Below are 18,471 nucleotides of genomic sequence, written 5' to 3'. Positions count from 1 at the left end.
ATTGCGTTCGTTTTGTATTATGAAGTATCCTTGTGCCCAGAACAAAATCCTGGATACGGCCTAGCTTGTTCCCCCCCCCCCCCCCCGCCCCCAGAAAGAAATCCTAGTTTCGCCCCTGCAAAAAGTATTGTTTTGAATCGTGCACTCGCGAACCTACCTCCTTCAAGACGGCCGAAAGCGGAGGAGGGGGAGAGGTCTTCCCCACCCATCTCCACCCCCTACACCCCCATCCCCCACTCTCCCTGTCGAAGGCAAAAAGCGCGCGCGTGTTTACTCTCGCGCTTAGTATATATAGTGTGGAGGGGGCGAGAGGAGGAAAGCTCCAACAGCACATCTCTTTTTCTCTGTGTCGCGCTCACAATCAGTCCAGAGCTCATTGTCGTGTTAAGTGACAGGTCTCATTGGCGTCCGCCGAAGACCATAGCAGTTCCCGCGCCTGCTCTGCACTTGCAGGTTGCCGCACCAAGGAGACGCTTTTGGGTGTGGAGAGGAGGGAGAGTGGAGAACAGAAAGAGGTGCAGGCGACAGAGGTGCGGTGGGATAAACGTGAACGAGGTACGTCATGTGTGAAGTCCGTACACCAAGTTCCATTAACACCAGCACAGCACGCATATGTCGAGGAGTTGACGTCTTTCTCTAATGTTCTCTGTCTCTGACCTTTACAACATTTTTGCGTTGCTACATTCTTACTACACATTATTTTACGACATTCCTACGTTCAGGAACTTGCTCCAATTCAAATAATCTCTGTAGCTTCAAAGTGAGTCTTTTTGTTGCAAAGTGAGTCTTTCTTTGGCAGCTAGAGATTTTGATGTTGGGTAAAATTATTCAATTTGCGAAGATATTTATTTTAAACATGCGTGTACAAGGGTTTAGTAGTAAATTTACGGTAAAATATTTACTCTAGCAGAAAGAATAGACCTCTTCAATCTATTTTACATAGATTTTGTCGTCTGTCCTACACTGTTTTCTTCTAAGTTTCACAAATTTTGTTATGTGTGAAGTCCAAAAACCACGTTCCATTAACACCCGCGCGACACAGAGGAGAATAGATCTTTTTTCATTGTCCTTTCAGCCGACGGTGCTTTGAACATTTATGCTAATCCGGTGTGGTCATCTGTTTGTCTCAGAACCATACGACATTTCCGTGCGGCGCCATTCTTTTAAGATGTTATTTTGCGATTTACCCGATGTACTTGATGATGATGGCAAGCAAATCGAAACACGTGTAGTAGAGTTTGTGAAATTAAAATTAAGTGGACAGTACATATCTTTTTGTATCAATTTTATCAATTCAATCACTCGCTTGAAGACACTTGCGATTTCCTATATAGACATCACAAATTTTGTTATGTGTGAGGTCCAAAAACCACGTTCCATTAACACCCGCGCGACACAGCGGAGAATAGATCTATTTTCATTGTCCTTGCAGCGAATGGTGCTTCGAACATTTATGCTAATCCGGCCGATGAGTGCGGTGTGGTCATCTAAGTGACTCAGCGGCAAGGTTCTCGGTAGAAAAACGGATGGAATGAAGGAACGGTGACCCAGTGAGTGGACACTAGGTCTGCTACATAATTTTTTAGCGAGTTCACATTGATTTTCACGAGAAAAAAAATATCACGGCCAGGATTAACATCGATGAACATTTAATTGTGTATGAAGTCTGTGGCAGTAAATTTGCATTAAAAATTCTCTCGGTTTAAATGTTATTTGTCATTATAATGCTGAAAATTTACGACAATTACATTCATTCCTCCATTTTAAACATCTATATCACCTTAGCACCCTCTAGTGACTTGAGGATTTCATATTCTGACATTCACTCGGTGAATTAACCCGAAGGTTGGTTTGGATAACGGCCGAGCTCACTCCAGGCTAAGCTATTGTGAAATTCACACATCCAGGGTAGAGGTGGGCAAGTTCCTTTCCCTGGACCACGTCGCACTCTTTTCACATTCGCTTTTCCTAAACTTGCTTCGTTTGATTAAAAGAGAGAGACATACGGGTGTATGCCGCGTGACGTAGGGGAGATTGCTCCGACGTTTCGTGACCGACTGCTGGTCACTTCTTCAACGACGTCACGCGGCACACACCCGTATGTCTCACTCTCTTTTAATCACCATGAGCCGCGAAAGTCAAGAAATTGCGTCGTTTGTTTCGTCGATGGAAGGGTGTAATTGATTTTTAAACGAATTCCCACCGTCGGATTGGCTTGGAAATCTGCACAATTACTTCCTTCTGATGACAATATAATATTCAATGATCAGACATTTGAATTTTTTTCATTGCGCTCTAATTAATTAACTAAATTACCATATGGAAAGTTAGTTTTGAATTTTCTCAACAGCTAGCGTTAGATATAATTTTTTATACGGAAATGTCTTTGATAGCCCTGGTTTAATCGATTCCGCGACTCACCAATAAAAAGTATATAATTAAAATATAACTTTTAAAAACACTCTTTTCAAAAGCAGTATAAAATGCACTAAAAACAAAAAGTAATATTTCATCCCTCGGTGAATAAAGCATGGGTAGTGAATAGGTTTAGAAATCAATATTTAAATCCTTACTCACCAATCAGGCTCTTCTACTATCATCTCCAATAACGTAATCAGAACCCACAATGTGTCCTCCAAGTGGTGAAAAGCTTATTTTTTTACTTTATTTTTGCATTTTATATGGGTTTTTGGAAAGAACGAGTATTTAATATCTTTTTTAAAATTTTATTTTCGAATTTTGTTTGAGAGTGCCTCAAGGGGAGCTTCACTAAGGATTTGATTCTGGGATCTTAAAACAATTATGAACGTACAGGTCTTCTTCAAAGGAATTTATTATTCGCCAAATGTGATTTAAAAATATACCAAAAAATAAAGCAAGAAACCCACCGATCAGTGGGGTAGCCAGGAATTTCGTTCGGGTGGTGGGGGGCCAAAGCCAGGCGGGAAAGTTTTTGAAAAACAGGGTACTAAGGTTTTAAATTCATTTTTACACTAGTAGTAATAAAAAAACTTCATTTGTTAGAGTAATCATTAGTAAATTCATAATTTTTCAATATTTTGTTTTATTTTGCGAAGGAAATTAATTGTATTTTTATATTTCTGGGGGGAAAGAGAGGGGGGTCTGGACCCCCGAACCTTCACCCTCGCTACGCCATTGCTACAGATTAAATATATAAAAAATCATGTTTGTAGGTCGATTTTGCATTCTTTCGTGGTTTCCACTGCTCCGAGATCAATTTTATTCAGCTATCCCTACGTGTAATATGGGCATAGTATTTTACGGACGTTATTAATTAATGTGGACAACGACTTCAATTTTGAAAACGGTAAGCCTTACAATTTTAAGTCACCATGACTGTTAAACGAGGGCTACTCATCATTTTTCGGCATTAATTTCGGTCAAACTAAACAACTGACAGCGGCAGGGGCGGATCCAGGATTTTTTCTGGGGGGAGTGGGGGAGACTCACAAGATAATCGATCTTCTCATACTTGATATTAAAAACAAGATACAGCAATCACTGCAATCACAATCAGTGAAAGTTATTCATATGAAATTAATATATATAATATTAAATTATTGAGGCTCCGTAACACACGAAAACAAAAGGATCGTAATGAAAGCCGTATAAAACATTTTGCCTAATTTTTAAGCGTCTGTGGGGAGGGGCACGTGCCCCCATGCCTCCCTATAAATTCTCCTATGAACAGCAGTATAATTTCTAAGAACAACATTTATGAGTACAGGTAGCTAAACGTTGGCGAGACCTCGAAGGATGAGGGCATAAGTACCGGTCAACTCCGATCATTTTCCCTTCGAGGAATTTTCGCGTTAGCTTTTCAGATGAGCCACAGGTTGAGTGGCTTAGTCTTCTTCTTTTTCTAATGTCCCAAAAATTCTTCTCTCGCCAATTTTTAGCTTCCTCCAAACCATACTTATCACCAACAGCGTTTTTCCTTGGCACGACACTTACAAGCATGCGTTTTTCCCACTATAATTTTTTCATAGAAATATAATTATGCAAGAATCAAATTTTCTGAAAAAGACACATGGACCTTACGTGTCATTAGGGCATGAAAAATCAATAATTATTATAATATTTTCTCCTATAATGAATGAGGCACGGGGATAAATTAAAACGCCCATGCTGCACAATTCCATGTGCGGCTGTCTAAATTGCAACATGCTCTCCCTTTAAATTAATCAAGAACCCTACATGTAGGGTTCTTGAAATTAATGATGAATATTTCTTAGTAATTGAAAAATAATCTCTTAAGTTGCTTTATTGATTGATAAAAACTAATACACCTAATGAATCCATCCGAATTTGGGCTCCCTGTAGCTTTTCACCGTTTTTCTCATCCCATCGCCATGTTCAAACAGGATTCTTCACCTCGACATTCCTTTTACGTTGCATCATATCCATTGCTCTCTTCCTCTGATATCATTGGCATGAGCTGTTCTTTCAATTTTCAGAATATTTTAGCCAATGTGTTCCTAGATCACTGCCTCCTAATTCGTTGCTACTATCTTCCATAGAAGAAGCAGAAATAATTCATACAAAACTGATAATTTTTCGTAAATTAAATAATATTATTTACCCTGTACATTGTTAAGTCCACAGGTCCTTGATTATCCTAAGGTAACTAGGTTAAAGTAAATCATTGAAACCAGGTCCCACAAAGTAGGTTAGAGTGTTTTCAATGAATTAATTTTTCTTTCATTATTCCGATAAACCTGATTCTTTCCTTCTCTGCTGATTGAGAGTTCTTGTAAAATCCTTCACTCTCTCTCTTCTAATTTGAAAGACGTTTCGTTCAGAAATTACTACCATTTTGTTTAATTAATCAAGTCTTTGCTCTTACACGTTTAAATCGTACGAGTTGTATCCACATACATCCTTCAATGTTGACTCAACTTCAACATTGACGGAATAATTTTCGGGTTTGAATGGGTAGAATTCTACCGCTGAAGACGATGGCAGACTCAGTCTTAGAAATTTTGGGACCATTTACCCAAAACCACGCCCGGTGGGAAACCCGAGAATTATTCCTTCAGACAATATGCCGGGAAAAAATCAAATTCTACAGATCTTAAACACTATTATGAGAGATGGAATAAGTTAGCAAATAAATTCCTTAATTCCTTATAAAAATTTACTTCAACTCCTTATACTTTCCCTTCTTCGTGAGTACTTACGTTAATGGCAATTAAAGTTATAATTATGTCAATAAAATGAAAACAAACGCTACCGTTGCACTCAGCCAATCTGGTCATCACGTGATTTCAGATCTTGCCAATTAAATTTTGATACCACGCGCATAAGTTAAAAATTGGTTGTGAATATGATCATTCTGAGGTCCTAACAGGGAACTGTTTTGACTAGATTATGGCTTGACTCGATTCGAAACAAGATAACCCACTCATAGGAATAGCCTCTCCGTCGAACTTAAATATCAAACTCTGAAAATACGCACTCTTGTCCACAGGGAGATTTTAGTGCGAGACCTAGTTAAACCAATTGGATTAGTTTAAGAGAAGTAAAAGCACATTATTGTCTCTCCATAAGCAAGCAGAAACCAAAGTAAGTCGCACATCCATATCGAATTCACAACTTCAGCATATTTTTCAACGTTTCAGATGACCTTGACCTTGAACATGGAAAAAGTCAAGAAAACCGCACTCCCTAAGTCAGACTAGCATTCTCTTCTCACTACCAAAATCATGATCCGGTACTATTAAGGGCATGATACTTCATAGTGAAAGTCGACGATTAAGACGTGAATCTTGCACCAATAAATGCAATGCTCACAAAATAAATCTGACTGACCTACATTTCACTCGAATGACCTCGCTTTCTTGTTACAATATCATTTCCTCTATCGTAGATCCTCAGCTAATATTATCAATATGACCCTTTATTGCCATTTTCAGAAGTTTTTCGCCGAATAATTGCCTGGATAAGAAAATAATTGCCTCCATTTGCCTCGAAACATTTGTCGCCATTTCCCTCCTCTGAATACGTGGAAATAATTCCTATTCCCCACAAACCATTTCGTCAATATCACTGCGACATTGAAGATGCTTAAAATTAATGTTTATTGTATTGGGTTTTGTTATTGAGTTTAATATCGAGAGATGCTCAAAAAGTGTAACTTTAAAGAACCTAAGTTTAAGAGAAGAGTTTCATTAACTCGTAATCACGCAAAGGCATTATCGTGCAAAGTCACTGCCAAATAGGTGTATCGTAAAGCATGTAGGTAGCTCAGCTTTTGGCAGTTAGAAACAGCGATTACACGAATACAGTACGTACTTATAGGTCAATGCCTTATTTAACAACTGACCATATCAGTGAGATAAGCAATCATTCTGGTTATCTATCTCGGTGCACGATGATAAGTAATTCCGTGCGATAGCACAGAAGGTTTTCGTGTTGTGTCTCAGAATATTCATAAATAGACTTGTGTAAACACACAAAGTATTTATATGAATAAATTGCGGTAGGAGGGAAGCGTTTTTATTGGGAGGCCTAAAACATTGTGTAATATGCTGCTACGGGATAATCTAACATAGACTTATGATTGAAGTGTTCTACCGATCTACAGTCTCCCTGCCCATCACGTATTTCCCTCTTTAATTCTCTCTGAGGCCTACTCCTCTCATTTTATCTAAAAATCCTATCCTCTTCCTTATTCTCCCTCGTTTACCTAACATTTTACCCTTCAACACTGTTTTCAATATCGCCTCCCCGCTAAGTACTCGCTCCAGTCATACCTTCTGTCTCCTCCGCATCTCATCTAGAAGCTCAAATTGGCTTAAAACCTAATAACCAACTCTTATTAATATTTATTGGTATTCCAACGATGAAGGTAGCCTAACATTTTGCAAATCCCGACCGGTCACTTTCCCGAACCACATTCAACTTCCCTCTTTAATTGAAAGTAAGGTCAAATCTCTTTCATCATAGCCATGATCGCGATTCTTCTTCCTTCCCCTTCCGGCAAATAGATACATATTCTTTAATCTAACGTTTCTTTTAAGAATACCGCCCACGCTCCGTGCTCAATCTATCGAACTGTCATTTCCCATCAAGAAGTTTCCGCTTTTCGCCAATGATGTCCACCCTGCCGGCACAAATTGAAAATGTACACTGAAATTATTTTTAATCTACTCCCTCACATCCATTAAATCGATTACAAGCTTTTTACGAAAAAGAAGGAATAGAATAAAAAAACACATCTACATATCCTCATAACCGTGAAAGCAACCAAAACAGTTTATTTAAACTTCCAGTGTGCGTTGTTTAAGTAACACATAAATTTAAGTACCTATCCATCGCTGAGCATTCATACCAAATTTGTTACATTTTTGTCCAAATCATACCGTAAAAATGCCAATTTGCAGCCAATCCACCCTCTGTATAATCGTCTCATGTAATATATATTTTTTCATCTCAAAAATGTGTATTATATTCCTGAAAACATATTCCGATAAAAATTTCACACCCAGAAAACCGGTAAATATTGAGGAAAATTTATTCTTTACGCCCATGAAATTTCAAGATGATAGAGTAAGTTTTAAATCACTGAGACGTCTTTTAATTATTCGTGTGTATACTAAACTACTGAGAGGTAAAAATGAAATCAAAACAATGAAAAGCAATGTCTTACCGCTATGATTTAATTTTATAAAATAATTTATAGCTTTTGATCGATAAAGTTACGAAAGAAAAACACCAAGGGATTTATTTACGCCTTTCTAATCTAAGCATGCGCTGAATGGTTTTTTCCTGAATCTATGTGATAAACCGATATAAAAATACCACAAAACAACAACCAAACGCTTTGAGCATCATTACACGTTACTTTACGTAACAATAAACTTCAAAAGATCATATTCGTCAAGCAGCATAAACAATTCAAATTTATTATGGAAATCTATTTCAACCTAAGATGAAATGGTTACACTTGCGATGATTTCCTAATGAAACGAAATATCGTGAAAAAATAAGAAATTACTCTACGACTGAGTCTCTACGTATAGATTTATCCGCCAACTATATGACAGAACCTTGTCCTTTGATGTATCTGTTGATAGCGAGCTAGAAGACGATAATTTTTACGTCACGGCAAAGAAGTCATGACCGATGACCCTTAACCATGAACTTATGTTTGAGCTCTTTGATTGGTTGCGATATATATCACTCTTTTCAAACACTGTATTGAAATGGTTTTAGAGAATCGGTATTTTCATCGCATCTTTCAGTAGGTTGGATGTAAATAAAATCCCGTCAACTGACGACATAGTGACCCTTTCTGCTGGGGCACCCACTATAATCAAAACGTTGTATTCATAAAGAATACTTGTACCCGAGGTGGCATGATGTCTGCGCAGTAATCAAAAGCTACGGCAACCCCAGCTACGTTCAGTATAAATTTTAATTGTTAATGGAAATAATAGGTGATATAAATATTCATACATTTATTTCATTAAAATACGATTTCACCTTGATCGTAAGTATAGATGTTAATGGAAATCTAATAGAAAAAAAACAACATGAAAACGATCGCAATCGTCGTAGTCAGTCACGTGGTCTATGATGTTATCCATCACGTTATCTATGATGTAACCATATAGGATTGGCTCTATGCGCAAAAGCCGGTGGGCGCTCGTGTGTATCCAAATACTATAATACCCACTTCTGACCACTGACTGATTCATACAAATGTTAGGGGTAAATGAGACGAGATACGACAAAAAGTCGTTGAATCGACCCCCTCTAAAATAGTCTAATACCCAAGGAAAAATTGTAGAAACATTAAGTTTTCTATCTATTACAGTGTTGCCAAGTGCTTCTGTGGCTCTACTTTTTGGGGGAATTTGGGGGTCAAAAAATCGATGGCTATGAGGAATTTGAACATCGCGGAGAACCTTGTTAATGGTACCAAGATCATTGTGGCAGCCGTTAGTCCATACCTTGTAACAGTCTTAAAGGCTGAAACCCAAGAACTGTTTGGTATTCCAAGGATTCAATTAAGTAGGTTAGATATCACCGGAAAAAACGATCCTTTAGAAACAAACGACAGACAAAAATTGAAAGAACTGGCAGAGTGACCAGAAAAGGCCCCATACCTTTTCCAGGGGCATTTGGTGGGGACGGTCCCCCAATCAAGCGAGAGCGAGTATTTTCTCTGAGGTAGTGTGCTTGAAAATATCGCTGCTCGAAATCGGAAAAAGGCAAGCTGGCTGACAAAACTGCACCGTTTGCACATACGATACAACTTCAGATTGGTAAACTAAAACAAAAAAGTTAGATATCTTATCTTATTCATTCTCATGCTATTAAAAAAGCAACCAGAATTCTGGGGCACAAAGCTGAAGCAAATATAATTACAAGCAGGAGAGACCAAAACTAGATATTTGTAATGATTTTCCTTAAAATCAAACGCAAGCCACCAGCAAGTGAGGCAGCGCAATTGGAGAATTTTTTCGATTTTCACAAGCAACAATGAAATTCGTCAAATGGCTTCAAATTAATTTGAATATCCTTCTCTGTCCGACGCAGTAGATAATGGGGCAAGCGTTGTACCTTCTTTGACGGAATCGTCTTAGAAGGGCCGGCTACACCTCCAACATCGAGTTGATTTGTCCAACGCGGTATTGGTAGCCCGTGTCGCCCTAATGTCGGCGTCAGCATTCTTCAAGATTCGAAACAAAGTTCACTAATCTTTACATATGTATTCCGCAAATAGCCAGTAAGCTGGTCGTTCTTTTTGTGAAAATATTTCTCGAAAAGTGTGAAGACTAAGACTAAGAATGTTCTGTTTCAGAAAAAGAAACGGGCTACCTCATTTAGAATATGCTGCCGGTATATGGGACCCTTTTAGCATAGGCGAGATGGAGTTGGTTTTTGGTTTGGCCAGTTACGCTCAATATATGCCTCGACCAGCTAACACACAACTTTTTTTCACTACATATCAGAATGTTTTCTGCTATGTAGTGAAAGCCTATAAATATCAGCTATATACCTATTATAGACCCGAGGCAAGACCTATTGCCGTTGGCATGGCAGCAACATGCCGGGGTACGTGCAGGGTAATATGCAAAGTTTGGACACACGCGGTTAGGAAACTTGGGTTAGGGGTATTGTGCTGAATACGGTCGGTCAAGGCAGCTTTGGGCACTGTGCGGAAAACGGATGCTCTTATTAACCGAGGCAGGCAAAATGTGCAAATTACGGATGAGCCGAATAGAAGTCTAGGACTCGGCTATTTCGCACTCGTCCGGCCACAACTTGAATTAATAGTATATGAGATCCGGCGCAGAAATGCTTAATCCGTGAACTTATCAAATGCAAAGGAAAGCTACTCGATTCGCCAAAAACTGACACGAGCAAACACAGTATGTTACACAGCTATCACACGAATTAGGCAGGGAGCCAGTAGTTTCTCGGAGGCGGCGCGCTACGTTTAAGATTACTTGAGCAATTGAGAATAGGTCGGTATCTTTAAGAGCGACATGGAGAATATATTATAACCGTACCTACTATATATCCAGGTCCGAGATAAACGATGAATTAAGAGAAATGTTTTGCCGAACAGACCGACATGGAAATTCGTTTTTCCCTCGATCAATAAATAACTTTAATAAATGCTAGGACTTAAATAATACTAATAAATACATTCTGCTCAGAATACAGTAATAGGGTGGTTTCCTATTATTTTTGTATTGCCTAAATCGAAAGATTATTACTCCTGGAGTACGTATATCACGCTTTTAGATTTTTAAAACACGATATCTATTTTTCGCGATTAAATGAAAAGTGAAAATTTTCAAGCGCGCGAAAACGCGACGGGTAAGTATGAATGCCGGGAAAACTCCCGTGTGACGTCGTTCTGGTTCCCGCTGCCGCAAGTGAGGTGACCTTGGGGCAAGGCTCTGAGCGCTGATACGACGCAGGACGCTAGCAGGTAGCAGAGTACCATGCTAGCTGGTAGCGCTTGGCTTAAATAAGGATTATTAATACTTTATCATACGAGGAAAACTTTCCGACCTTAGCCAGTTTTAATAGGTGATTATTAAGACATGCTTCCCTGCATCGCATGGGCGCCAATCGGGCCTTTTTCAAATGAGGATAAAAATTGACCCTTGCCATTCGTCTAAACCGGTATTTCTAAAACCAAATAATTTGTATATTATGAATACACTAATGGTGGGTAACGAATCGCAATCAATTGCTTTCGTTTTCTTTGACGAAGGAAACTACTCTATTATTAAATAAGCTTAACATAGACACAAGGAGTAACTGAATACGAATGCTAAAAACATCAAATTAATCAGCGCTGAGATTCTTACACTTCAAAACAATAGCGCTTTAAATATTCTTCATAATAGTGCTATTTTTTTTAAATATTCATACAATTTCCTCTTACAAAATTACAGGAGGGAGGAGAATTTTATTGATGCGAACTCCAAAACTTGGATGCTATAATCGGGAAGGAATTTAAGTACTGATTAGTACGGGCTTGGGGTATGTGAAGAAGGTTTAGTCCTGCCCGGGTTCTTCCGACGGAAACAGTATTTCTGAGGGTGAATAGGTCGTAGAAGTATTCAGGAATATGAGTTTGATAGAGGGAGTACAGAAAAGACCCCACGAAGTAGTTCCTTCGGGAGCCAAGAGGCAGCCACTTCAAGACAAAGCACTCTGAAACATGATCATTTCTATGAAGATCGAATATAAATCTAATGAAATTGTTAATTAATCGGAGAGAATGTCTCAGCAAGAGCAAAAAATTTAATTTACTCGAGCTGATATTGATCCTTATTAGGAATTGTGATGTATTACGTTTGTCACTTGATCCTTATTAAACGTGCCCAGTTCACCTTCCTATAATGCGGTAAATTTCTCTAGCACCCTCTCCAACTTGGGATCTCTGACACCCAAATGCATTACTGGTATGGTCACTCTTAAAATTTTTAGCCAATCCCTCCCCATGATTGGCGGCCCTCCATTTTTGACGACAAAGAGTGACAATTCATATACTCTACTCTTGTGGCGGACCTTTACCCCAATGGTGCCCCCTGATTTTATAAGGTTGTTGGAGTAAGATTTAAGCCGTATGGCTGTTCTTTGCAGGGGCAACTCTGAGAAATATTTCTGGTAACAGCCCTCCGATATTGCTGAAATGGCCGAACCCGTATCAATTTCCATATCCAGCTTGACCCCCTCTACTAAGATTGCCACTTTAAATGGCGCATCCCCGAGTGCAGAATTAATATTGAAAAGTGAGGGGAACTCTTCGCCATAACTCTCACCCCTAACAGAAGAAACCTCTAAATCAAAAATTCCAACACCCTTTTCTTCCCGCTCATAACCCTCCATACACCCTTCAGAAATCTCACTATGAAATACCCTTTTTTCGTACTCACCCAAGTGACCCTGTTTGCACATTGCCTTTAAATGGCCCACCCGTTGACATCGATCACACCTAGCACGCCGAAATCGACACTCCATTCTTGAATGGCCCCTCCTTCCGCAGCAGAAACACACCATCGCTGCGTTTCCCCCTGATGATGCCGCACTTCGGGGAGGTCCGGCCGGTCTTCTCCCCTTCCCTTGGGTCGTGACCCGAAAAACGTCTTCTTCATGCTCCTCTCCAACCCCAGTCGAGTTATCCCGGTCTACAAAATGGACCCCAACCGCAGCCACTTCCTCCGACGGTGCGAACAAGTTGCAAGCCTCGGCGTTCCTGGAGGCTCCTTCCCGCGATGAAGCGATTTCCACCGCCCTCTCAAATGCTAGGTCCTCACTTTCAAGATACAGGGCCCGTACGATCTCTCTGTCCCGAAGCCCTAATATGAACTGGTCCCTGAGTGCGCGATCTAAAAAAAGCGCCATAATTGCAGCCTCGGGAAACCCTTCTCAGTTCTGCGGCGAAGTCTCTTACGGAATCTGTCTTCCCCTGCACGGTTTTGTGGAACTGATGGCTTTGGGCGATCACCGAGGCTTTGGGGCAGAAATGCTGAAGTAATACGCGAAGTTCTGTTTCAGAAAATGATAGAGACGGGCGTATCAGTCTAGAGGACCGACTTTGGAAAATAACAAATCTAATTAACAAAACGAAAATTTTCAAATCTGATCGCCTATCTCTAGTGTATTTGTTAAACTGAAGTTTTACTTGAAATGATTCTGAATACGAACGATTCTGAATGACGAATACCTTCAATTCCACCAAAATACACCGCAGTTACAAACGGAATCTTCTCAATCTATGACCAGGAAATCGTTTACATGTGTTTATTTCACCCCTTTATTACACATTTACTCATTTTTTGACCAATTTTTTCACGATATAAATTGTTAAAAGACCAACAAAAGTAGATAGGCTGCATATACCACACGATATTCTAGCGTGCGAATTGGGTTGCATACGCTTGAGGGTACTTACGGGTGAAAACTATAATTCAAGTTAAAGGAAAATGTAAGGATATGTCTACTTCAGATGCCTTGAAAATGTCAAGATAATAATATAACAGTAAGAAATCTCAAAAAAGATCAATTAAGCATGGATGAAGAAAGTGACTCATATCCATTCGAACACAATTTTTACAGTTATCCATGGTAATCTAAACTGGATATTTATATCTTCCGAACAATGAAAAGTTTTGGGAAAATAAGCTCCACCGACTAAAATATTGAAACTTCCAATGGTGAGTTCCAGAATGAGCGTATGCAAAATGGCTGAATAGGACAAGTAAAAAGTAATCAGCCACAAAGATAATCATTCAATTTTGCCAACCAGTGACTGAGAAAGATTAAAAAAAAACTATTTGCCTTTCATCTGTCAGATCATTTGCACCTAACAGAAGGTTCACCGTGATTTTTTATCCATGGATTGAGTGATGCAATGATATTTGTAACTTAGCAGTCATGCATGAGCTGGAGTCAACACATTAAAGGCCAAATATATATTTTTTTTCGAACTTACCCCTATTGCAGGGTATATTTCCCAGGAAGCTTGGGTTTTCGCAGTCAAATAAAATTAATTTAATCCCTCAATAACTTATCAAAACACAAAGACAATCAAGTTTTCTAAATTTCCTACTGATGTAATCAGCGCTTATTCAAAGTAGTAATAATGTATCATTACAGGTGGTTTATAAAAGTAGAATATAAAAAATGTGAGTTAACTTATGATCCATCCATAGCAGATGGTACATGAAACATAAGTAAACTTGTGGCCCATTTGCATTGAGTCAAGGAGTATAATGTCATCAAATCTTATGCCCATTTTTATGGCTAAATCAATGCTTTACATTCTCCATTTTCGCTTCTCTGTCTCCATATTTAGTTAAAGAAGAAAAGTCACCATGATCTCCTTGCCCAGGACTTCATCCTTCCTCCCATCGAATTCAGTGCCAACACTCATCTCCATTTTTGTCTCCATCACTCTGGCATGTGCCATGGCACTGTACGTGCACAGATACAGGAAGAAACGAGCTCGTCTCATCGAACTTATGGACAAAATACCTGGCCCTCCTGCTCTACCAATTATTGGAAACACGTTGCAAATAAATGTGGAACATGATGGTAAGAATAATAAAGATGAAAATTTGATGCTGATGTATCACCTATCAACACACAATTTCCTATTCCTTCAAAATTGATGGAAAATATATACTTTTTCCATGCATTTGCTTTATGGTAAACTTAGCAAAAACCAAATTTTTAGAGATTATATTTTGAATATAGAAGAAAAATACATTCAAAGGGTACCATTAATTGATTAGTATCACCCCTTTTAACTAGCTAAAAAAAATTTAATACACCTTCTCACATTTGAAATATAGGTTATAAAAAAATAAAGATAAAATTTTAACTTTTCTTAAAATAAAATAGACTTATTGGTTTTTTTAACCAAGAGGCAAAAACTGGATTTACTTCAGTAAAAGGTTAAGAATAACCAAGAAATTAATTAAAACCTATTTTTAAAAATGAGTTTTACGGTAAAATTTTCAAAAAGCCTGAAAGTAAACAATTGATAGCATACAGCAATCTACAATCTGCATCGACTAAGTTATTGATTAATCCTTACCCAAATTGCAAAGCTGGGTACTCAACTATTCATGTGATCATTTCTTTGAATTTTTATTAACATTAATCAAATTAAAGTAGAAGAAGTTGCAGCTAATTATCACCTATATTCCACTGACTATAATTGAATTTCCACCTTTTCCATGAACTTATGAATTCATATAAAAAAAACTGTCTAAGAACAATTGTTAATCATATGTTATTTCAAAATTTAAAAAGAATCATTAGAATGGATGCACTTTGACTCTCAATGATAAAGTAAACCTTAACCCTTTGAGTGCGGATGGCATAGCATTGATGCCCAGCATAGGTCCTGCCAACGGGCGGGTGGCATCACATTGATGCCATGCCGGCCTATGTCCTTCAATCGCTCCCTACGCTCCTCCGCTCTGTTCTTTCTACTCTCACGATGGTTTCCCGCACGCACATTGGATTAGGCTACCTTGATATGCCTTCCGTTTTTGAAAAAAGTTTATATTTTTTTAGTACATTTTTTTACATTTATGGAGTACTTTTTAATTTGTAAGATTTTTCGCCATTACAAAAAAATTAAAATGTGATATTTTCTTTACTCTTCTGAATATTTGTACTAAATGTTGCCATATGTGAAGGTTATTATCCCCGTTTTAGTCGTATTAAAATTTTTGTAAACAATATTTAGTCATAATATTCCTTTCATCTCACCGACGAAATATATTTTCGTATATCAAAATACGGTCACAATACACAAGCTAAACACAGTTGAATAATATGTTTCTCTTTTTATTATTGTTTAAACTTAATATTTACATAATGCCGTTTTAACTCATAACATTCTACCATAACATATTTGCAACTCATTTTCTGAACGATCCTATCAATAGGGGTTTGATTATATTGGTTTCGGAAAAAGAAATAGATTTTTTCGACTTTTTCTCATTTATTTCGTTTGAGTTTGTTAAAGTTACTTGGCTCGAATAATTACGTCCACCAATTCGTTATTCACGGGAAATATTGAAGGTTCTAGGAAAACTTTTATATTTATTTCATTTTGAATGAGAAATTAGAATTGGTGAAATCTTTGGGGAAAAAATGATCAAATTTCGGGGCTCAAAAAAAAAGAGACATTTTATGTCACCGCGGAATAGACTACAAGTCACTCTGTGTCTCCTGTTATCTCTATTTTTAGAAGTATTTTTGCCATTCTTATGAGAAATGCATGCAAATGCAAAGTATTCTGTTATGTGCATGTGGTGGAGAAGGTGAGCTCTTCCTGCTCAGTTTTTTCGACTCTCGCCATTAGTACAGTCTCTACTTCGGACATCTTTCGATTGCGTGCATTTTCACTCCCCTACAGAGATTTTATTTTTTTATAATATTACCGTATAGCCTTTTTCTTTTGGAAATTTCAGTATTTTACATATATATAGCCACTTACGTGGAATATGGGAGAAACCTTTATTTTTAATTTTATTCCTATTCTCAAACCCCAAGGACCGTTTATGTATCAGCCTTTGGTGAACTAGGCTTAGAATATCTCCTCGCAATAAAACTACCTCTGGCACAATTTACTCAAGTTTATGCATGGAACACTGCATTGAGTCTTCTCCGCGAAGGGTTTTTTTTAACTTTGAAGCAATTTACATATTTTACTTCAACCAAATAGAGCTATTATAATTAGAAAAGACCGAGCATAGGGATATTACTCGTGGGGAATGGGGGGTATTTTTAATCTGGTATACCTAATGTATGATTGCATTAAGTATTACAAGATGGCCATCCATTCCAGATTATTGGAAAATGTAGGAAAATATTTTCGATGTTTCTTGTCTTCACACCACTTTTTCCCGAGACCGATTTCAACTAATTTTTCGTTGCATGCATTTTGGCAGGGACCCTGGAGTAGATGATCCGATATCAAGAGACCCCTTGCATAAAATTCGACCCCTTTTGAATTTATTCACTCAAAGAATGAAATAAATTTACTATCTGGGTAAAGAACTCTGCTTCATGAGTCCATGTTGCTTTGGCGCCACAAACACGGCATAACATTATATATGCTTTCAGGGCCTAATGGCGTCGTGCAAGATGCTATAATTTACACAGGGGCGAAGGATCCTGATGTTGGAGGCAGGGGACATGCAAACAAAGTCGTGCGAAAATTAATCGATAGATTTCATCTCTGTGGACACAGTTTATACAGTCGCGAAGCCACGATTTTGAAATGAGGGGTTTTTGCAGGAGATTTTAGGGCCCTTCCGGAGGGTGCGGGGGCCATCTAACCCGTTTTTGGCGCCTCAACGGGGTTTGTAACCCATTACCCCCCCTTCCGTGGCAACACTGCTGAGTTTACGCATGGAAAATTATAATAATCTCTTGAAATATCTATTGAGTTACTAAAAAAAGACGCACCTCTGAAAGTCTAAGGACAAACAGAAAAATAATACTCCTCACGTTCTAAGAACGACTAAAAAGTGGCTCTGATGATATATGATGTGCAGAAGCTCCAGGGCTGTGTTTGAAGCCTTTTTTCAAAGAATTCCACAATTATTAGTTAGTTTTTATAGCATTAACGCAAAATAAATTGTCAAAAAGATAAAATAACTTTCATATGTTTGCATACAAATCTAAGTTACTGCTAAATTTAAAAATTTATAAATGTGAAAATTAAACTTCAAAAACTTTTATTTGCCCAAAATATGATGCATGGAAAGTGGATGATAACTGAGAATATATTTATCTTCTTTTATAATTCAATTCCGCCATCATTTCAGAAATTATTTTAAGCTTCTTAGTTGCTACGCAAAGATTAGTTGCCAGTCGTCACCTAATGTTTGTGTAACGGGTTGCATAAATATCCGGAGCATTGTTTCACATGGGTGCGGATGGCATCACTGTGATGCCATTAACAAATTGTTTAATAAATAGTGAAATGAATATAAAAATCTTTTTTGTATTGAAATTGTTTACATATTTTCGAAAAATAAAGTGAATGCAGTGAAAAAAAATTCTCCGCCAATGTGAAACAACTCTGAGAAAATTTTACGCAATGAAAGGGTTAATTACAATCAGTGATTTAATCAATTCAATCCTCATATTAAACTGAATTATAATTCTCACATACCTACATGCAAATAGAATCATAACCAAAGAAAATTATTTCATATTCTAGATTTAATGCCATCTACTAATAGATACATATTTTGATTTTTTTCAATATACACAGTGACAATATTTGCCTCCATATTTGTGCAAAATTTCAATGAAATGTTTTAAGAGCAGAAAAAATGTCTGAATTTCAAAAACTATATGTGTTACAGTTATGAATCACACCCATCTATCCCATCTATATTAATTGGATTTCAGCGAATAATAAGTCTTTTTCTTCCAACTTTT

General features: G+C 37.8%; 1 protein-coding gene across 2 annotated transcripts in view; it reads left to right on the top strand.

Annotated features, from left to right (window-relative positions):
• Positions 1-302: 302 nt before the first annotated feature.
• The window catches only part of LOC124160785 (cytochrome P450 4c3), a 30,140-nt gene continuing 11,971 nt past the window's right edge, over positions 303-18,471 (top strand). For both annotated transcript variants that reach the window (XM_046536820.1, XM_046536819.1), the window contains exons 1-2: positions 303-555; positions 14,354-14,592. In XM_046536820.1, coding sequence (XP_046392776.1) covers positions 14,373-14,592 — 220 coding nt within the window. In that variant the 5' untranslated portion in view covers positions 303-555; positions 14,354-14,372. The remainder of the gene's footprint in view (positions 556-14,353; positions 14,593-18,471) is intronic.

The sequence above is a fragment of the Ischnura elegans genome, chromosome 6, assembly GCF_921293095.1.
Source record: "Ischnura elegans chromosome 6, ioIscEleg1.1, whole genome shotgun sequence".
In the NCBI taxonomy this organism is placed as follows: domain Eukaryota; kingdom Metazoa; phylum Arthropoda; class Insecta; order Odonata; family Coenagrionidae; genus Ischnura; species Ischnura elegans.
Note: the sequence above shows the minus strand (reverse complement) of the source record. Positions and strands in the feature narration are given on the sequence as shown.